This window comes from Macadamia integrifolia, chromosome 10, assembly GCF_013358625.1.
Source record: "Macadamia integrifolia cultivar HAES 741 chromosome 10, SCU_Mint_v3, whole genome shotgun sequence".
Taxonomy (NCBI): Eukaryota; Viridiplantae; Streptophyta; class Magnoliopsida; order Proteales; family Proteaceae; genus Macadamia; species Macadamia integrifolia.
In genome coordinates this window covers 14,605,657-14,627,580 of record NC_056566.1, presented here as the reverse complement: position 1 = coordinate 14,627,580, position 21,924 = coordinate 14,605,657, and the positions used below count along the sequence as shown (strand labels likewise).

General features: G+C 40.5%; 2 protein-coding genes across 4 annotated transcripts in view; both read left to right on the top strand.

Annotated features, from left to right (window-relative positions):
* The window catches only part of LOC122092237 (DNA mismatch repair protein MSH1, mitochondrial), a 51,510-nt gene extending 36,489 nt beyond the window's left edge, over positions 1–15,021 (top strand). Inside the window, exons 13-16 of the mRNA XM_042662572.1 lie at positions 6,002–6,059; positions 9,643–9,942; positions 13,561–14,289; positions 14,398–15,021. Of these exons, the coding sequence (XP_042518506.1) occupies positions 6,002–6,059; positions 9,643–9,942; positions 13,561–14,289; positions 14,398–14,628 (1,318 nt within the window). The 3' untranslated portion in view covers positions 14,629–15,021. The remainder of the gene's footprint in view (positions 1–6,001; positions 6,060–9,642; positions 9,943–13,560; positions 14,290–14,397) is intronic.
* A 1,573-nt stretch (positions 15,022–16,594) lies between these two features.
* Positions 16,595–21,924, top strand: part of LOC122091697 — a 10,885-nt gene continuing 5,555 nt past the window's right edge. The window contains exons 1-5 of one of the 3 annotated variants that reach the window (XM_042661770.1): positions 16,595–16,785; positions 17,341–17,638; positions 17,830–17,899; positions 19,153–19,208; positions 19,623–19,698. In XM_042661770.1, the coding sequence (XP_042517704.1) occupies positions 17,355–17,638; positions 17,830–17,899; positions 19,153–19,208; positions 19,623–19,698 (486 nt within the window). In that variant the 5' untranslated portion in view covers positions 16,595–16,785; positions 17,341–17,354. Of the gene's footprint in view, positions 17,639–17,829; positions 17,900–19,152; positions 19,209–19,622; positions 19,699–19,805; positions 19,843–21,924 lie in introns of all 3 variants that reach the window. The other 2 variants (XM_042661769.1, XM_042661767.1) reach the window with 2 other exon arrangements.

The window sequence follows — 21,924 nt, the reverse complement described above, 5'->3', positions numbered from 1 at the left end:
TTTTCTGGATGAATAAATAATTTTTTACCAAGCAGGAGAAGAATATACAAGGGGGGAGAAAAGGGGGGGGGAACCAAGGCCCCAAGAGAACAATGAGCCTGCTCCTCAGGGTACCAGGGACAGAACGTTGAAGAAGGCCAGCCCATCTTGGAAGAGACATCATAGAAAATGGCGTTTCAAATCTTGCCAAAAGATCTAGATTGGGAGTCCATCTTCGAAGATTTCGCTCCATTTAGAGGCGATAAATGGTGACGCAGAAGGCGAGCTTTCTGATTGTGTTGCAAATGGAGGAACCTCGAAATGTCATGTCAACCCATATCCATTCTCTACTCAAGGGAAGGATACATCTATGGGAGGGCCAGATGAATGCAAGCACCCTCTTCCAAACCGAAAGGGAGAAGGGGCAGGAGAAAAGGAGGTGATCGGTGTCTTCCATGCCATTCCAGCAGAAACAACAGGAGGGGGAGACTGGAATATGGCGGGAGATGAGGGTTAAATAAGGCTTGCTAGGCAATGAAACTGTGGAGGGGTATGTGACCTTTGAGCAGGATAATGTTGTGCCAGGGAACAAGGGTACCCGGAGTGCGAATGTGATTCCAAGCTTCCAAGCAGAGGCGGAAGAGAATAGGTAGTAGCTGAGGGCAGCCAAATGGTCTTGTCTCCTCTTCCACGATGGCTAGGAGGAATGGGGGGAGGGAAGACCAAAGGTTGGCAAGGGGGGAGGGCAAGCGGGGGGAGACCATTCTCTAGCAGAGATGGAGGCCACAAGAGAAGATCTGGGGAGGCTGGACGAGTAGATGGTCTTGGGAGAGATCAAGAAGAGGAGGATGCCAGGGGTCTAGCCAAAGGGAGGTGGAGAGCCCATTGCCAATGGAGCAGGAGATGGCAAGGAGGGTAGCTGATCTAGAGATGAGGATGGAACGCCAAATCGAGGAGGCATCCGGGGAACAAGGGGCAGTTCATAAGGCATCCTTTTTGAGGAGGTAGGAGTAGACCCAATCAACCCAGATGCTGGATGCTTGGAGGCAATTTTCCAAACAAGCTTGAGGATGCCGACGGAGTTAATGTCTTTGATCTTGTGCAAACCAAGACCTCCTTCCGCTTTGGGTAGACAAACACGATCCCAACTGAGTGGGTAGAGAAATTTGGAGGAGTCACCACCTTTCCAAAGGAAGGAGCAAAGAAGAGAATCAATAGATTTGGAGGTAGCTAAAGGGAGGGAAAAGACGCTGGACTAGTAGAGGTACATGGATTGGAGCACCGATTTGATGAGGACCAGGCGACCAGAATAGGAGAGCAGCTTGCCCTTCCAAAGCTGGAGCCTTTTTCTCATCTGGTCAAAGATTGGGGAACAATGATGGGCGGAAAACCGAGAGGAGAAAAGGGGCAGGCCGAGGTATTTGACGGGAAGGGAGCCAAGGGATAAGCCAGTGTGATTGAGGAACCTAGCTTGAGAAGAGGTAGGGACGCTTGAGAGGAAGAGATTCGATTTGAGGAGGTTGATGCAGAGGCCCAAGAGAGACTCGAAGAGATGAAGGGAAGACATGATAGAGGAAATGGAGGTATGATCGGCCTTAGAAAGAATCATGAGGTCATCCGCAAAAGCGAGCTGGATGAGCATGAGGGACTTGCACTTGGGAATAGGGGAGATAAGGTGTTGGTCAGTGGAGGATTGAATGTAACGAGAGAGGACCTCAAGGGCAAGGGAGAAAAGGAGAGGGGAGAGAGAGCAACCATGACAAATGCCACCAAAGGTTTACTTGGCCATGGCTCCATACGTGCCCCTTTTAGGTCCTGCCAACCACACAAGTTTAACGAGGTTTACTGGTAGAGGAAGCTGAACTATTGGATTTTGTTTTTATTTTAATTCTCTTAAATTGCATGATGAGGTTATTTTTAAAATTCTTCTGTTTGACTATGCTATGCCATGGATCTGAATAGTCATTTTAGTCGTTAATTTGGGTGAGTCTTAGCTATATGGTTGTAGAGGTAATATTTGGGTCCACATAAGAAGTCAGCTTGTAGCCTTGTAGTCTAAGAAGGGCTGGATGACCAAGATCCTACATAACAAGATATATGGTCTAATATTACAGCCTTCTGAATGAAATTGAGCTACTTTTCTGACAGAGACCGGAAATTTCAATAATAGGTGTTCTGAAGTAAAGTTCATCTTTTCTCTTGAATCCTTGCTCATCTACTATTCTCCTCCTTATTCTTATTGTTTTTTGTTTAGTATTATGGATTTCTATCTTTCTTTCGGATTCTTATCTTCATCTTTTCTCAACCCTGAACCCCTTTCTGATTGATCCTCAATGAACTCAACCTAATGATCTAGCCTAGACCTTATATTTCTCCGCACAGCAAATAAAACAAAATTGATTATCCGCAACACTTACGGAAATTACAATACCAGCATTGTCGTCTGCAAATAAAAATATCATTGGACTTTCTTCTGCTTTGGCTACTGCTAAGGAAGGAATGGTAAATAGGGACAAAAGAGGTAGTAAATAGTGTGAGGTGAAGTTCATCAATGTTATTTTACTCTTACATGGGATGTGCTCAACGCAGGAAATGCTTCAGAAGACTATTTTATAGCTTTTAAATTCCTCTCAGAAAACAGTAAAGTGTCATTTGTCAACCCTAAGGGAGCCATGTACCAACCTTTGTCCTAGCTGGGTATTATCATTATGACTTAATTGACCAAAATGAGAAGGGGGAGGAATTCCCCTTGGTGTAGGCCCCTCAAGGCTTGAAAAAAAATTGTTGATGTAGATGTGGCTGGTCTTACCTCGTTGGACCAGCATGACCGGCTTTGGAACCAAGAGCCAAGAAAAACAGGTCTAACGCGGGTTTTTGGTCCAACAAGGGTTGGAAATAGTTAGTTTTATATTATGTTTTTGGGAAAATTACGCCCCCCTCCCCTATAGTTTGTCGAAATTACACGTGGATCCAAGGGTTTGAACGAATTATGTCCCCCTCCCCTATAGTTTGTCGAAATTACACGTGGATCCAAGGGTTTGAACGAATTATGTCCCCCTCCCCTATAGTTTGAAAGATTCTTACAATTAGGTCCAATCCGTTAGTTACCGTGAAATTAGGGCTGTTAGTTGATGACGTCACCTTATATGATATATCCTAACGCCGAAAATGCCTTTATATTAAGATGAACTTACTAATACACCCTTCCCTTAAAACAAACAAAATAGGGTTGTATTTTGTTCTTCTTCAACCTAGTCTTCTGCAACCTCATGCTTCATCCTTCAACCCTCATGCTTCAGCTAAATTGAGAAGATCAGAGAACATAGCAGAGAGCACCGTGGGGAAGATCAGAGTAGATAGCAGCCTCGAAACTCCTTGCGACATCGAACTCCGCAGCAAACCCATCATCTCGCTGTTGCTCAATTATCTGGGTCTGATCCATGGATTCTGTTATGTTTTTTATTTTACCAGGTCCATGTCCTCTGTTATGTGTATTGCATCAATTATCTGGGTCTGATCCATGGATTCTGTTATGTTTTTTATTTTACCAGGTCCATGTCCTCTGTTATGTGTATTGCATCAATTATCTGGGTCTGATCCATGGATTCTGTTATGTTTTTTATTCTACCAGGTCCATGTCCTTTGTTATGTGTATTGCATCAGAATATTTATCGGTATTAGGCACTCCCTGTCTCTCTTTGAACCTTGGCCCTAGCAATGGCTTATGCTAGCTAGAGCTCTCACCATGAACATATCATCTCCATTGCTTTCATTTTTATTATTTTTTTTTTTAATCAGCAATTGGAGATAGTACAATGTATGCACTTCTGATTCCCATTCCTATTCTTGTGAGTCGTGCCTATTTCAAAAGCCTTTTGCTATGCTCATTGTATGTAAATTATTACATGAATTAAATGGCTTCCGTCTTGCTTGGTGAAGTACTGATCACAGTATCCTTCATGCCGAAGTCCAATGAGCCCTACCACTCCCAAATGCTTTCTTGGTTGATCAAATCTGTAGTATTTCATGGGATTGTATACAGTACACCCGGTAAATCAAGAGTGTCATGGATTTGGATTTTTTTTTTGCAGTGCAGTGAAGCATGAATTTAGTAATTCTTCCAACCTCGGTAACCAACCCTTTAGATAGGCATACCATTTTCTGATTTGTAATGATTGTCCACACCAACATAGATCCAAATTAGAGGAGCAAAGAACGTCAACAAACGCCCAGAACCCTAAAGTCATTCCCCAAATACAGAAAATGCATAAAATCAGGGAAATCAGGATAAGGGTTCCCTTACAAAACTTCATCGGAGGGAATCGATGCTCACCGGAGATGTAGGGCTCCTTCTCCACCTGAGATTTCTTGCAAAGGTTGCCATGATTTGTAAAGCTCTCAAACCCAGGTTAAAGGGATTTTGAATGTTTTGGTATGTGAGCACAAAAGGGTATAATGGTCCTATGAATATTAAGATCTTTTTCCACGAAAGGGTAATAAGGTCTTTTTCTATTTAAAACTAACAGCATACTCACACCGTCAATGCTAGGGGAGGGGGGCGTAATTCGTTCAAACCCTTGGATCCACGTGTAATTTCGGCAAACTACAGGGGAGGGGGGCGTAATTTTCCCTATGTTTTTTTATTTTCTCATGTTTGTCTTTGGGTAGGATACGTAGGAGATAGAGAGTAGGAATCTGTTTTGGGAGTCTAAGTAGGAGTCAATTCAATTGCAGTGTTAGAGTCTAAGTAGGAGACTTATTTTAATTTCTTTTAAATACTTGCATAAACTCAATATTTGGGATTAGAGTGAATTTTATTTAGAAGTAGTGAATTAGTTCGTTTCCCCCCTCTTGTGCGATTTCCCCTCTCCCTAAGGCCTTTTCCATCAATTGTCCTGTTGTGCAACTAATACTGATGAAAATGAGGCTGTTAAAAATTACATCTTATTTATTTCTCCACTTATCTCCAAAATCTATTCCTTCAAACAGATACTAAAGCACACCCCACTAGTGCTATTATAACCTTTTCCATGTCATGTTGTTAACCTTATGCAGAGGTCGCAGACATGGTCAAAAGACTACTATGACCACTGCTTGGACCAGTTTTTACCCAGTTCCACCACCTTTTGAGTTTTCCAGTTAGATTACTAGTTTTTAGTAAAAACTACTTTTAAGCAGGAAAGTCCTGACAGTACCAAGTATCCTGTTTACTAGTTCCAATTTCTTATAATCATAATCTCTGAGCTCCTGACCAATATGAGAGTCTGGGAACTATCCTTCTAGCGGTATAAAGTCCACTAGAAGAAGAATTATGAGATATGTGATTTCCGGTATTATTCTGATTTATTTAGCCTTTGGCAACTCAGATCAGCCTTAGCAAAACTAGGTTAGAGAAATGAGTTCTTGGCGGAATAGGTTGAGCAATTCCGGGTTGCATTCCCCCTGGCCCTCATGTACCTCTAGGCTCTAGCTTCAGATGGAACCAACTGATAAACAAATGGGTTGTAAGGAGCTGATGCTGTTCTGTGTTGTTTTTCCCATAAAGTAAATTAATTGTGGAGGCTAATGTTTAAGGAGGAGGATGAGCAACAAAGTGAAGAACGATGGGCCAAGAAGTCTAGGTTGTGTTGCAACATGAATTTCTGGATGTGTCCCTTTTTATTTATTTATGTTGTTGTGCTTACTGGAAGTGTCATGTTCATCTCTGAGAAAACTTCTCAAAGTGAATAGAATGATTAATCTGTTGGGAGACCCTAATGACCTGTCCAGCTTCTCAATTGACTTGATGTTTTTTCTAATCCCCCCCCCCTCTTAATAGACTAAGTTGAATCGACTATTTTATGTGCTTGCCTATTATTTTCTCTGTTATGTTTACCTTCTGGGTTAGTTAGCAACAAAACATGCATCACTCGTACAGATGGGCAAATTACACACTATTTCATGGCTGCGTGTGTCTTTATTATTTCCTTAGCATTCCGCAGAATTTTGAATTCTGATTTTGATTCTCATTGATATTTTGTAGTGAAGGGAGAAGAAGAAAATGGGTTTTTCCTACCCTTGTTGAGTTCAGTGAAACCAAGGTATTGTTCTAGTCAACTCTGATTATCTTGTCATTGTCTATAATTTGAGGACTTGGGGACTGATCACATTGTGGACTTGTTTTGTTATTTTCTCCCCCCTCCCTCCCAAAAAATGATATTTGTTTTCTTCTTTAATATTATTTGGCTTTATTGTATCATTGGACCTGGCCCTTTGTTTTTGTCTCACCATATTTTGTCTTTATGTAGTTAGGTCCTTTAAGCCTTGAACGTGGCAAAAATTCTTACAACTTAACAAAGAATCAATTGGAAAATAATGAAGAATAAATTGGACACAAGTTAATGCAGTCGCTTTAGAGTGGCTGGACTGATACGAGCGGGTGTGGAAACCCAGGCCCAAACAAAGCCGGCCCAACATGGATTTTTGAACCAACAAGGGTTGGTAGGGTTTGTTTATTTATTTGTGGTGAAGAAATAATTCATAACCAAAAGAAGAAAGAGATACCAGGTCCCCCCCTCACCCCAGAAGAAGGGGGTGGAAAGAAAGAAACAAAAAACAAAGACAACTGAACAAAACCTCACCCGGACTAGAACGAGTGGGTGAGGTCCCAAGAAACAACGATAAGTCTATTTCTAGGAGAATCAACATATCTAGAGGGAACCATAGACATCTTGCTTTTAACATCAAAGAGGATAGAGTCCTCTTCTGCTGGAAGGATCTGAACTTGGGACTTATCTCATAATCTCTTATTCCTTATATTTTAATCATGTTTTACTTTGAGTAGGCTATGTTGTATGTAGTGTTCAAATCCATTAGTATAAGGTTAGGAGTCTCTTTGTTTATTTCTTATTTATATAAATTGGGCAGTTTTGAACAAAGGATGAAACTTTCCGTTGGTTGCTGCCTTGAGCTGAGTTTGTGTACTGTTGTTTCCTTCCTCTTCTGTTCTTTTCTCCTTCCTTATCTCAGAACCTTCATACCATGGGTGTATATCTCTCCACTATAGGTTACTAAGATCCCAGGAGGCCAGGACCTTGTTCCCCAACACCCATCTTATTGAATGTTGCAATCAGAACTCAGGTACTGATCTCATCTCCTCCGCCAAACTCTGTTGCAGATCCTTTGATCAGTTTCCTTGTTTGTTGTTTCTGCTTGTTCCTAACTGGAGTTGATAGGTCCCTGGGTGGTGACCCTTCACCTGAAATTTCAGGCCTATCAAAGGATATGGGAGTGACTTCTTGGGGAGTGACTTCTTGTTCCTGCAGCTTGCTGGACTTCCGCCCTCTGTTCTTGACTTCTCGGTATAGAGGTTGAAGACAACCTCTTCTCCAAGTTGTGGCGCACTAGAGAAACCCCTAGCGAACCCTAAGCAAGAAACTTTCCACGACTGCCGCTCTAGAGCAGCCCAGGCCTGGCCATGACCTCGCCTCTCACCCTTTGATGTAGATAAGTCACTTGGGCTTATTTTATTGCAAATAAGCCTTGGGTTGTGTTATATATGTGTTGGGCCTTTGATCCCATGGGTTTTCTTTGAAATGGGCCTGAAATATGGGTAGAAGGTAGAAAAACGGGATTTAATTCATTAGTTTAGTTAGTTGCTATTTAATTCAATAAAGGCCCATTAGGCCATTGGTCGGTTGTAAAGTCCTATATGGACTATTAGTTAGTTAGTTCTATTCGATGTTGGAGTCGTAAAGTCAAGTCCTAGTCCTATTTTGAATTCCTAGTTGTAGTAGGAGTGTCTAGTCCTATTGGGAAACTAGCTCCTAAGTAGTTTGATTGCTATTCTGCCCTTTATAAATAGAGGAGCCTATATACTCATAATTGAAGATTTGAATGAATGAATTATTGAGTGATTACTCTTTAGTTAAAAAAGCTGTTATTGAGAGGTGAGATGCCTAAACCCTTGAGGGGTGTGATACCCAAAACCTGAGGGGTGAAATACCCATTCCTTTATTCTCTTTCACCCTTCTCAACCCTCCATCGATTCTTCTTTTTCTATTTTTATTTTCTGTTTATTGTTATTAGAAGTTCAGACCTGTTAAAGCATACAAAATCAGAATCAGCCAGCCAAAGAGTTCTTGTTCTTGAAGCCAATCGACCCTCATTGCTACCCAAGTTTGAAATCTGATTTACAGATCCTTTGGAGGACTGGTTCTATACTCTAAGAAGATCAATCGATCCTCTCTTGAAGGTTATCTGAAGAAGACAAGTTGATGTTCTTGCAGAATTCTTCACATTCTCTCTCTTAGATCTGAAAATCAAGAAAGTGCGTAACGCCATAACCAACTGTCAGAATCCTCTCAACTTTGGGGGTTTTTGTACCCTCCCTAGGGACTATCTACGCCCAAGAGTGCAACTCAATCGGACTCCTACAGCCCTGGCCGCACCTCTCTCTCTCCAGCTCTATAACAGGTCTCTCTCTCCTATCAGGTTGGGTTTTGGACTGGTTTTGCTCCTATATGAGTATTGTATCCTTGGGGGTTTATTTGAAGGTATTATTTCTTTGTTTCTTGCTCCTATTTGTATTGTTTGGGGTTATAAACTGTTGGGGTAGTTTCTTGTAATCTACTCCTGCATTACCCTTCCTTCTCCTTCTCTCATCCTCTCCCACTTACCTTCTTTCTTCTTCCTCCTTCGCTCTCTCTCTTCTTCTTCTTCTTCCTCCACCTCTCACCCTCTCTCTTCTTCCTCTGTTCCTCTGTTGGAGCTAGGTTTCTCGGTCGGAGTCACGCCTTCGCCACCAGCTCTGTAGGTCCCCATTCCCGCTAGGCCTCTTTAGGGTCGTATGGTTTCCCGTTCGGCCCGCAGCCTCACTGCCTCCAGCCCCTTTCGCCTGCTCTTTCCCCAGTTGCTGTCTTGCACTGCCAGCGCTCTCAGTTGCCTCTTGGTTGCCTGGCAACCTGCTTTGCCTGCTGCCGTTCGGCCGCCAGCCCTGCTAGGCCAGCCACCTGCTTGATCAGCCTGGTTCACTCAGCCAGCCGCCAATTTTCTGCCAGCTGCATGGCCAGCAGCCTGCAAGGCTGGCAGCCGCTTTCTTCGTTGCCCTCTGCAAGGCCGACACCCCTCTGCTGTGGCTGTCACCTCCGTTAGGCCAGCTGCCCGCTTGGCCATGGCCCTTCGCAAGGCCAGCGCCCCTTAGCCGTGGATGCCTTCTTGCCGGCGGTGCTATTCTCGTCTTGGCGGCTCCTTGGAAGATGAATTGTTGAGATATTGGTTAGGGTTTGTGGAACCCTACCTGGAATTGTCTTGGTTGCCCTTGCTTTGCTATGGGCTTCCTTGCTTTTGTTTTTAAGCCCCCGTGGGCTTTTGTGTTGTACTAGAATGTTTGAGTCCTTTGTTTCTTGTTGCCCATCTGGGCCTGGGTTGTAGTCCTTAATGGGCTTTTGTTAACCTTATAGGGGTTTTTGATCTTTCCTTCGGGGCTTTATTTTTCCTCCCCCTTCTTTTAATGCATTTATTATTCACCCAAAAAAACAAAACACTGCAAATGTAGAGTCCCCCACCCTTCCCCACATGAAAACAAGCATTACACAATTGCACCCACAAAACCTTTGATCGTTCTCTTTCGTATTATGCATGTTTTCCATTATTTTACTCTTACCCTGATTAAATTGTATGCAGGATGAATCATTATCTGATGGTGCCAATAAAATGGAAATAACAGGATTATCACCTTATTGGTTTGATGTTGCACAAGGTGGTGCCATACTTAATACAGTGGATATGCAATCATTGTTTCTTCTAACTGGGCCTAATGGTGGTGGTAAATCAAGTTTGCTTCGATCAATTTGTGCAGCTGCATTGCTTGGAATATGTGGACTGATGGTTCCTGCTGAATCAGCCTTAATACCACACTTCGATTCTGTTATGCTGCACATGAAATCTTATGATAGTCCCGCCGATGGAAAAAGCTCGTTTCAGGTACTTTTTGGGTTCTGTATACTCATTTCCCTCTGCCCAGTTCTATTGCCTTTGCATGATGAATATTTATTTGAGGCACATGACATGTCTGATGACTATTGTCTTTCACCTTTATGCCTATTCTTATAGGGATTATTATTCTGTTTATAAATTATTTTAGTATCACTTAATGGTCATTCTTTGTTTGGACAACTAAGGGTATTATTTGTTTTAGTAGTTTAATTTTCCAGACTATTCTATTTTTTTTTTTCTTTTGGTAATTAGATTGGACCAAATGCATTTTCATTTTCAGTTTTCGCTATAGGTGAAGAAATCAACAATAGTGTGAATACAACGTGACTAAAAGGAAGAGGGGAAAGGTTTCATGGACGATCTGACATGGGGATCCAATGATTCTTTTAATGGGTGGGGTGTGTTTGGTCATTTTGACCCCTTTATTGTCTCCATCCCACGCCTTGTGTGCGACTGTGCATAGTGCACTGCCGTGCACAAAACCTTTGGCCAAAAGAAAATGTGATAATCTTATATTTATGAACATCTTATTAAATTGGGAACCCTTTTGTGACCTTTTATGTATGTTTTGCTCATTGTGATTATGTTGAGTGAAGAAAAAAGGGAAGAATAATTTTGCAGGTCAGCAGGGAAAGCTGTGGTGAAACCAGAAAACAAAGAACTACAATGGAAGTGATATGGGACAATTGATAAAACAGTCTTACCCAACAATACTATAGTTATGTCATGGAATGTCTTTTGCTTCCATTTGAAACTGGATGTTTATGTATGCGACTGAGGAATGAACCTGTTTAGGAACTTGAGAACCTCCATGGGCCTTAATTTCAGTTGCATCAAAGCTCTCTATGCACACCCTGGACACACCCACCCATGCAATACTACCCCTGCAGACATCTGCGATTCTGTTCTCTGGCCTAGGTCCTCAGTTGAAAGACAAATTACACCCAGGGTCCCAACATTTGATTTTTGTCCAAGTCACTATGCCTCTGGGATTTATATCTTTCCTATTTATTACTATTTTGCACTGCCAAAACAACCCCCAACTCACTAGCCCCTTGGTTAGAAATAATTACCGTGATTGTGCATGAATGGATACAATAATCAAGGGTCTAATTAGTTAGGAGGGTTGTTTTGGCTGAGCAGAGTAGTCATAAATTGACATAAGCATAGCTTATGATTCAGACCAACATCACTCTAACAGTGGGAACCAAGTCGTAGTTTTCCCAAACATTAAAGACCCCTACCATGGTTTTTGAGATGTGAGGGACCGTGATCGTAGTTACCCCAAACATTGGGGACCCCAACTGTAGTTTGCCATGCTCTATGAGGCATTTCATATGGGAGTACAGCGACAGGATCCCTCTGATGTTTCTGGATAGCCTCTAGGGCCTCCAAATTCTGCTCTCAGTCTTCTAGTCAGACTTAACCTACCATTATAATCATCTGTGGATATCATCAGAAAGCGTCTCCAATTATGGAAAGGAAAGCTCCTATCCTTTGCGGGCCGTCTTGAACTCATCAGATTAGTCCTTCAAGCATCCTACATCTGCTGGTCTAGTATTTATGCTTTGCCCAAGGCAATTATTGCAAAGCTGGAATGCTTATTTGCTTCCTTCCTTTGGAAAGGGTGTGAGTCCTCTAGATTCCTCTGCCTCCTTAGTTGGGCTGCTACTTGCCTCCCTAAGAATGAAGGGGGTCTTGGTTTGAGATGCATCAAGGATGTCAACATTGCAGACATTCTCAAGCTTATATGGAAGGTTGCTAGCAAAAAGAAAAGCATTTGGGTGGATTGGGTGTATTCGCACCTCCTCAGGCTGGAATATTTTTGGTCAGTCCGCTCTCCCTATGATGCCTCTTGGGTATGGCGTAAGTTAGCCTCCTTGAGATCTTTGGCTTCCAGAGTTATTTCCACCCTCATTGGGGATGGTGCCCCCACTTTCCTGTGGCTGGACCCCTGGCATCCTAAAGGGCTCCTCTCTCAAATCCTCAATACTAGAAATATCTACAATTCTAGGCTCCCTGGGCATGCTATGGTTGCTGATATCATCTCTGCTGGTTCTTGGAACCCCCCTGCCCCTGCCTCCATTCAGATAGCTAAAATTTGGTCCTCTCTGCCAATCATCCCTCTCTCGGGGCTTAGAAGGACCGATACTATTATTTGGACCCATGCTTCGAGTGGCATTTTCAGTGCTAAGTCCGCCTGGGACTTCATCAGAAATCATGGGTCTCCCTCCCCTTGGCATAAGCTCATCTGGTTCAAGCATCACATTCCTCGCCAAAGCTTCACTGCCTGGCGAGTTTTTATGAATTGCCTTCCCACACAAGCCTTTCTCAGCCAAAGAAGCATCCAAGTTTCTCCTTTATGCTACCTTTGTGGATCTGAGCCAAAAGACACAAATCACCTATTCTTTGCCTGCCTTGTTTCCTTCTCCGTCTGGAAGCTTGTTCTCTCCAAATGCTGGCTGGTTAATAGAAGAATTCTCCCTTTCCAAAGGGAGTGGGTTTGGATGGATATGACTTTCCAAGGGAAGACTATTTGTGACTATGTGGGAAAGCTTGCCTTCTATGCTACTTTAAATCAAATCTGGATGGAGCAAAATCATAGGAAATGGACATCCAACTCTCGGCTGTTGGGAAAGATTTGGAATTCCATCTTCTTTGATGTCGAAACAAAGATCTCAAAAATTTCCTCCTCCTGTCCCCCCTCCCCCAGAAATTGTCACATTGTTGCTTCCTGGGAGCTTCCAAGGTTTGTAGTCAGGAATATTGTATCCCCTTGAGCGTCTTGTTTTCTTTTCTTCTCCCTCCCGTTTGGGGCTGTATTTTTTTTCCGTCTCTTTGGTAATGAATTATTTATTCACCCAAAAAATAATCCTTTGTGGATCTGCATTTGATTCAATTGCCAATCTGCAACCATCAACTAAAAGCATTCTCACTGAGCCTGGAAACCCATTTAGTCTTGACTCTTGAGAATATATAAAGTTTGAATTCGACTGTGTAGGGGATCTATGGGCTGGAGATCATGTACACTGTAGCAGGAGCTGATAAACCCATTATGTGGAACCAGCAAAGAGAATAAAGCTGCAAATTTGGTTAAACCAGAGATGCCTAATAGTTCCCCCAACCCAAACACCCCCCCCCCCCCAAAAAAAAAAAAAACCACCCTCAAAGAAGGCTGTGCTGCCCGGTCTATGATCAGTTGGAGGATCATTGGACTATGATTAAGAGAGGTCTAAAATGAAGAGTTGTGAAGTGGGAGTAGTGTAATATGATGGGTTGAGTTCTATATTAGTCTTTGCGTTTTAATTGTAAATGGGCCTTAAGTTAGCCCTTTTGTTGTGTACACCAGCCCATGAATTCAGTGGATAATGTGTGAAAGATGCATTGTTGGGAAATAAATCAGCTCTCAGCAAGGAAGAGGTTACATTAAGCCTAATTTTCTCATTCTTTTTAAATGCTACATTGTGAGATGTATGATGCAGTAAAACTATTTGCTTAAGTCTATCTTCAGCATTGCAAATGTTATTTACTTCTCTAATGAAGTAATCATCAAGGTCTTAAGTAATGTTCACACTTATGTTTATCTAACATGATGTAATGTTCCAGATTGAAATGTCGGAGATACGCTCTATAATCACCAGAGCTACTTCAAGGAGCCTTGTGCTTGTTGACGAAATCTGCAGAGGAACAGAAACAGCAAAGGGGATGTGTATTGCTGGTAGCATTATTGAATCTCTCGACAGCATCGGTTGCCTGGGTATTGTTTCTACCCACTTGCATGGAATTTTTGATCTACCGTTGGTTAGGAAGAACACTGTGTACAAAGCAATGGGGACAGAGAATGTAGATGGTTGTACAAAGCCAACATGGAAGTTGATTGATGGGATCTGTAGAGAGAGTCTTGCCTTCGAAACTGCTCTAGAGGAAGGAATTCCTGAAAGAGTAATCCAGAGAGCCGAAGAACTATATCTTTCAGTAAATGGAAAGGATGTATCGGAAGTAAAAGAGTATTCAGAAGTAGAAGAACGAAGCTCTGATTCTGATGCCAATTACTCTGAAGCTTACAATCACTTGAGTCAGATTGGAATAGGAACTATCCCTTGTGTGAAGAAGACAGTAAACCCTATTGAGAATCTGAGGAAGGGGGTTGCAAATGCTATAACTGTAATCTGTCAGCAGAAGCTGATTGAACTCTACAAACAAAGGAATGTGTCAGAACTTGTGGCTGTCACTTGTGTAGCTATTGCTGCTAGGGAATTGCCTCCTCCATCAACAATAGGAGCTTCAAGTGTCTACGTATTGTTGAGACCTGACAAGAAACTGTATGTTGGACAGGTAACTAATCATGACTCATTGGGTTTTTTTTGTCATTTCCTGTGTATTGTTAGTATCACTGTTCTGTTTTAGTTGTTAATTGGCCAAATTCAAACTATTTTTATGCAGACTGATGACCTAGAGGGCCGAGTTCGTAGTCATCGTTCAATGGAAGGAATGCAGAATGTGGCGTTCCTCTATTTTCTAGTCCCTGGAAAGAGTATAGCCAGCCAACTAGAAACTTTGCTAATCAACCAGCTGCCTCGTGAAGGCTTCCGACTGAGCAATGTGGCTGATGGAAAGCATCGTAACTTTGGGTCATCTAATCTTCCCTCAGAAACTCTCAGCTTACTCCGGTGAATTACAGGGTGGACCCTTTGTTAATGCTATAAAGAAATTTTCCTGAATCACCTTCTTCCCACAGCGGCATGATTGGATATAGTACATTGCAAATGCATCAATTTTGTGGGTAATGTTATCAAGTGTTGCATCAATTTTGGGTTATGCAGTGATTGCTTCACTTGCGGCATACATTCTTATCAGCTGTAGATCCTCGTTTCAAATGTATCTATCAGTCATCATGTACGTATGTATTTATATGGATTAGTATGACATTGACCAGTCTTCACTCTTCGGTCACTAAATTCATTTTTGTAACTTATGATGGATGTATCATCTGTTCAAGGTATTCTTTGTCTTATGAAAAGATTAAGAAAATTCTGCGGTCAAACTCGGAAGTTGGCTTAATGGCTATACCATACTCTCCTTGGGTTCTGTTTAATGGCAATGACCTATGGTCCAAACCACATGCGGGTGGTATTCTTTAGCTACTTGAGGGATGACTAAAGAGGGAGGCATTAGTTTTTTTTGCAACAATTGCTGCATAGACTAGTGACACCTGGTGGTCAAGTGGTCGAAATAACTTGGTGGTCAAGTGGTCGAAATAACCTCTCGACATTTTCAGGGTAAGATTGTGTAGTTCTTGCCTCCAAATCTTGCACACGTGGGAGCCTTGTGCACCGGGTACACCTTATGGCCTTAATAGCTTTTCATAGTTTATTTTTCTAACGTAGTTAATTACTAGGCCCACCACAGTTTTTGTTTTATTTATTTTTTATTTATTTTTTATTTTTATATCAGGGTCATAGTGAGACTGCCTACCATAACATGTCTAAGCAAGTAGCAATCCTAATGGCCATAGATGCCGTATATTCATCTTTACAAATAATAGATACTTGAGCTTTATGTAGAAAAACAATCCTAGGAAAAACAAGATCAAATAATGCATATAGATTTATGAGATTCGGAAAGATTGCCTACTTCATCGTTGAAATGAGATCTCTACTTTAGTATCAATTGAGAAACAGGACCACCGTTTTGTATTTGGCTGACACCAATACAAATTGGATTAAAATGCAACGAAATACAAGACATTGTAACCCAACACCTAAGATATGCAATCTAGAGTTTTAAGAGAATACCAAAAAGTTCAAGCGGCCACCAGCCTTTATGATTCCCTATGACAAATATTACTAAGATCAGCACTATCTACCCAAACTTTTATTTGTTAGAGCCCTTCTTCCATGGAGCAGTACAAATCCGTTCTTCCATAATGCATCTGGCTTTTGCTGCCAACACAAACCCCGAAACACAACTTAGATAGACAAAGTGAATTTGGGATTGAATAGTAAAATCGCAGCCCATCCACAAGAGAAGGTAGCCAAGTCTACACAACAAAAATAGGGTTGTCATCCGATGGTAGGGCTTTGTACTCATCAAGTGACCATCACTATTGTGTAAGGGAGAAACAAAGGTACAGAGTGGTGTATAGTTAGAAGTACAAATATTGGTGAAGTGGATGAGAAGGAAGGCGAGAAAGGGCAATTTTGAAACACAATTTTATTCCTAAAGAACCATATAAAATACATGGTGATGTCCAAGATAGACAAAACATGAAGAACCTCCGGTCTGGAGAGGTAAGATGAGCTGAGTTAATGTCTCAAAGTAATCCAAAACAAAGAAGGCCCGAAGGTCTAATTGCCCAAATGTATTCAAATTACAAGAAAAGAAAACATGCCAAAAGGATTTAGAATCAAGCTTAAAAAATGGGCACCTATCATCATGAGACAAAATTTCATACATGGTTTTTTATTGTAAGCCTTCCTATTAAAACTTTTCATAATTTTTTTTTTTTTAAATTAAGGATGAAGATTCAAAAAGAATTAAAATATCGGTATTGATCGTCGTATCAATTGATGGAATCTAAGATATGTATCAAAAGGTATCGTGTTACACTCAAATATGATAAATATTAAATATTAAAATATTTCTCTTAGCCAAAAATCCGGATAAGAAAATTGAGTAGAAGAGTTTTCTTGGGGGGTGTTGGCTGCCTGCTAGGCGGACCTAATGCACTCGGGACTTCAACACTAGACCAGCCTAAGACCTTGCTGAGACAAGTAAGGGTACAAAGAACAAACCATCAGAGGAGGATCCTTGTGACGCGGATCATTGGCAGTTAAGTTGTTTAATTTTAGATTCTGAAATTTTCCATTTTCTCGAGTAATTCAATCGCTGTTTGATTTTTATGAACTTCTAATTTATTCTTATGATCTGAATGGAATGATGCTCTTGTTGGGCGTCGTTGTTGCATCTATTCTCTGAGAGTGTGTGTTCAATTTTTTTTTTTTTTCTCGTGTGAATTTAATGCCTATTCAATCGTAAAATTCATAGTGAATGGCTTTGATTAATGCTCTGAAAAATCTGGAGAAAGAGAAACCTAATTGGGTTGTCTCTGGTTAGACAAGAAATTGGGGTTGAGATTATTCTGTGTAATTATGATTAGCTTACTTGTTTGATTGTTTGGAAATGATCTACTTCTTCAATTTATTGGTAGTTCGCATCAAGAGTTGTATCGAATTTCCAGTTTATTTTATAATGATTATCTTGTATTTTTATTAGTTTCTATCGAATTTCCAGTTTCTTCCTTTATTGATTAATAACTTTATAATTATATTTCTGGCATTTTCATCAGTTGCTACTGAATCCCTCTTCCTTGATTATCATTGATAGATAATCTAGATTTTATGGACGAGGTTGCGGAGGCCGTTGAGAAGGTGAAGAAAGAATGGGATGAGACAATTGCACATGCCCACGAACATGTAAAAGCAATTGAGGAGTATGGAAAACCAGGAAGAGGAACTGATGAAGGGAATTCTCTCCAGAGGTTGAATGGTCTTGCACAGGATGCATTGGCCTTACTTCGTTCAATGCAGTTTAGGCTTGATCTTCTTGCTCAGCAACTTCCCACAGAAGAAGAAGCACAATCTGCTCAATCAATGCTGAAATCTTGGAAGGATCAATACCAAAGGTTCCAATATCTCTCTTCCCTCATTCTGTACTCTTTGTACCCCATTTAATTGGTTACACTGTTGATTTACTGGGATGGATATTCTGTTCACAGTTGTATAGGAAAATGTTTGTTTTTTAACAGCTTTTATTGAGCCTTATCTGAGAGCTTGGGTTGTTTTCTTATGATGCTTGTTTTTTCATGGTTTTTAGTCTGCATTTAGGCCTTAGGAATGCCAATTTGCAAGCAAAGGCCAACATTAGGAAAGCTGCTCAAGCCGAGGTATTGGGCTTCCTTTATCTTACTTTTAGCATATGGTTCCATGGAAAGTGTTCGAAAAATATTTCAGTTTCAACAGAGACTTGAGTCAAAATATTTTGGTAATTTCAGTTGGAATTAAAAAAAAAAAGAGAAGAAGAACCATAACCAAAATAGAAAAATATTTCAGCCTTGGCCCAAAATTAAAATTTGATTCCATGGTATGTTGAAGGTTGCCTTTTCCACCCAGGAACAAATTCACTGCCATACAGTCAAACTAGTGATTGAGGCTTCATGCTGGCGAGTTCCATCCTGCATTCCAACTGAGTATGGGTTTTTGGAGTTAGCTCGATCTTGAGGGATTGCAACCTTAGTTCCCCGAACTCTTTGTTGTTTTCAGATACCCCTTGTTTTTTTTCACCCCCTCTTTCTTTTTATTTATATATTTATTATTTATATTTCTTCCTGTTGAGAGTGGGCCTCAGCACAATGGTAAGGTTTCTCCATTGGACTTGAAGCGGTAAACAGCCTCTCCACAAAGCGGGATCCTCCCCAGACCCCACAGTGACGGGAGCCTCATGCACCAGATACACCCTTGTTTTTTATTTCTCCCTGTTCATCATGAAACACCTTTTCATCTGTTGATCAAGTAACCCATTCAACTTAAGCAACTGTTGCAGTGTTTTGAACTGGAATACAACCAAGAAAATAGCATTTTGGCTCCTAACATGAACCCATCTGGGTTCCTGGCAAACCTGGTACTGGTGCAGTTTCAGTTCAGAGATTTATTTAATAGAAGATTTGTAATAATTGGATTTTAAGCTCTATGTTCTTAGACATTCATGTTGAAGCAACAACTAGACACTCCTTCTGGTACCTGACTTGGTGGGAATGAAGATGGCCAACCTGTAAACCGATTGTTATAGGTTAGATTCAAATGGAGTGCCTTTATGGTTAGCCCAATCCTTCCCAAACTGTCCATTATTTGACTGAAGGACCCACTAAGAAAAATATGTAATAAATTTTCTGGATTTGGATGCATCTCATCCTTGTTGGTAAGGGGTCAGATTTAGGTTTGATGATTAGTCATTAATCTTATTGGTAACTTGACCAAATTTCCACCCCTGGTTTGGAGTTGACTGATTGAGGACAGTATATGATATTTATAACTTGTGAGCTCTATTGTTCCACGGCCAAACTGCTTCAGTAACCTTGACGGTACTTGTTATTATCTTTTCTATTTATTCCAGTCCTTATATTGGTTACATTTATCGCAGAGGGAACTTCTTCTAGGTGGTGGAGAAGAGTCTACAATTCGCAGACGCAATTTACAGTAAGTACTGTCATCTGTTTATCGAGTGAGAAATCTCCTTTTTTTACTGTTAGATGTTGACAGCTGTGAACATTACAAGGGAACTCATGTGCTAACCATACTAAAGATTGATGATTATGCGGTTAATGTTTAGCTCACTCCTGATGACCATTCTCTAGTGAGAAGCTTTATCATGTTCTGGTACCATAGGTTCTTTATTCGATCTAGTCTTTCTTCTTTTTTATTTTTATTTTTATTTTTATTTATTTATTTATTTATTTTTTAAGATCATGTGCACTGAAATTCCCCCTGGCATTGGATGTTTAGCGTTTCTGGCTTTCAGCCTCACTTTATCCAGTCTTTCCTGCCACTTTTGACTGTCTTATCCTAGGTTTCATTCTCTCAGTGAACTTCTCAAATTGTAACCGTTTTTAGGACAAAGACTGGGATGACATCTGCTGCAGAAAGCATCACAGAGAGCCTTCGCCGCACTCGTCAACTGATGGTTCAGGTTGTGATCTGTCTGTTCTCTTAAGACAATTTCCTCGGTCATTTTTATATTGAAGTTCTTCATCGGAATCAGGATTATTCTGATCTTTTAATATATAAATGTTTCAGGAGGTGGAAAGAAGTGCAAGTACAGTGATGACATTTGGTAGGTCTCTGTGTTGGCAGATGCATTCATTTCGTCTTTAACAGTTAGATGGTAGATTTGTCCTAGTCCTTTCATTTATTTTATTTTATTTTTACTATAACTTTCCTGCACTGCCTCATCTATTTCGAATATCCTATTGGTTGGCTAGCGCGATCTGCATTTCAGCATCTGTATGGGTTTGCTGTTTCAAAGCTTTTGGTGTGACTTTTCTGCAAGTAAAAGAGTGATGATCTTAGAACATAGATTGGAGAATCTTGGGTTGACAGTTGCATGGGAGCAGAACATCCAAGAAAGAAGAAGAGATGTTTTGCATATTGTTAGCTGACACCCCAAATTCCCCTGTTACGGCATTACTATAAGTCCTTGCTAACATCTCTTCATGTATATGTAAGAAAGGTAATGAATGACCACCCATTTCAAATTCGAGAATATATGTCTTGCACTTCCCTGTTTAGAGATAAAATATTAACGGCTAAAACTTATCGAAAAATTCTAAGTACAATAAAATGGAGGATGGGGAACCGAAACAATTTCATAAATAAACAATATAAAAAATCATAACAATCAAGAGTGACCTGAAAATAAAGTGTTTTTGATTGTTGAGGAATTCAGAACATGAGTTTTGGGGGAACTGGACGGCATTGACCAAAGTGAGGATATAAGGAACTTTCAGGATAAGAAGAAAATGAGAATTGCATAGATAAATATGGTGAGGAGATAAAGTGGTTCAGTAACCAGATCTTTACCTGACATGCTATACAGAAAGATGCCAGAGTGGCAGATCCTTACTGTGTGAGAGGGATTTTAGTGGATAGGGAATTTGATTTATGGCCAGCCAGATGTGAGGAAAAATATAGACCAATTGTCTGGTACTGTGAGAACTTGTGCAGGGATGCCTCTTTCTCCTTGGACGAATAGGAAGGTACCTCTGATATGTGTGGCAACTGTCTGTCTAAGGTTAATGAATTCATCTGTGTAAGACAGTTTTTCAATCAAGCCTTACAGTCAATGATAAAGAATTAAGAAGATTTAGTATTGATTTGGAGAGCCTTGACGTCCAGGCGGTTTGCCTGGGGCCTAGGCGACTGCCGCCTTTTATTTTTGGCACTTATTTATGCCAAATACCATTTATTTCATTTACTTAAGATATTATTCATAAATAAGAAAAATACCCCCTATTTGAATCCAATAAAAATAGTTTAAAATCAAATTCCAAAAGGATAAAAAGTCAACCCCCCGGTCCAAGAACAAAAATTGGATTTTTGATTGTAGGGCGATTTTCAATTTTTGAATATTAAGATTTTTCTTAATTCTGAAAATTTTATAAATCTTATCATGATAAAACATTGTTAAAAACCAAAAGTCCGGTAAAATAATATTTTGTCTTGATGTCCATAAAAAATTTTCCATTCAAGCGATTTAACAACATTCGCACACTTTATAAAATAAGTTTGACCGGAACATAACTTCGTCATGACAACTCATATTTAAGTAATCTTAGACTTGTTGGAAAGCTAGTTTTGTGTTATACTTAATACAAAAAGTCTCATGTAAAAATAAAATCATTTGACCAATAAAATTTATTATAGAACAAGAGCATTTCTCTAAATGTCAATAAGTCGTTGATTTTTTATGACTTGATGTAAGTGACTGTTGATTTTTTATGATTTGATGTTGCTTAATATTGATTGATTTTTTTGTCATAGCCTCATAGGTATATATTATGACATACAAAATAACTGTAGAAAATAGGAGAAATAAAAAATAACACATGGCCGATTTGATTGCTATGGCAACGCCATAGCGGATGATTCACCGCCAAATCGATTAGCCACCCCTCAGCCAAAAGGAAAGTCTTATTAAAGAAGTGATGCTCATTAGATGTACAAGCATGAATTTCAGGGATACCAAGGGGAAGTTGCCAATGGGATTTTAGATGATAGGCTAGGTCATGACAGGGGATAGGTAAATCATTTTGCTAAATCCTTCCAGGTGGTAGGAGAACCAGAGACTGCTTAAAATTGAAACGAGAGGAAAATAAAAGACAAGAAAGTGATTACGATGACCGTAACCCCCCCCCCC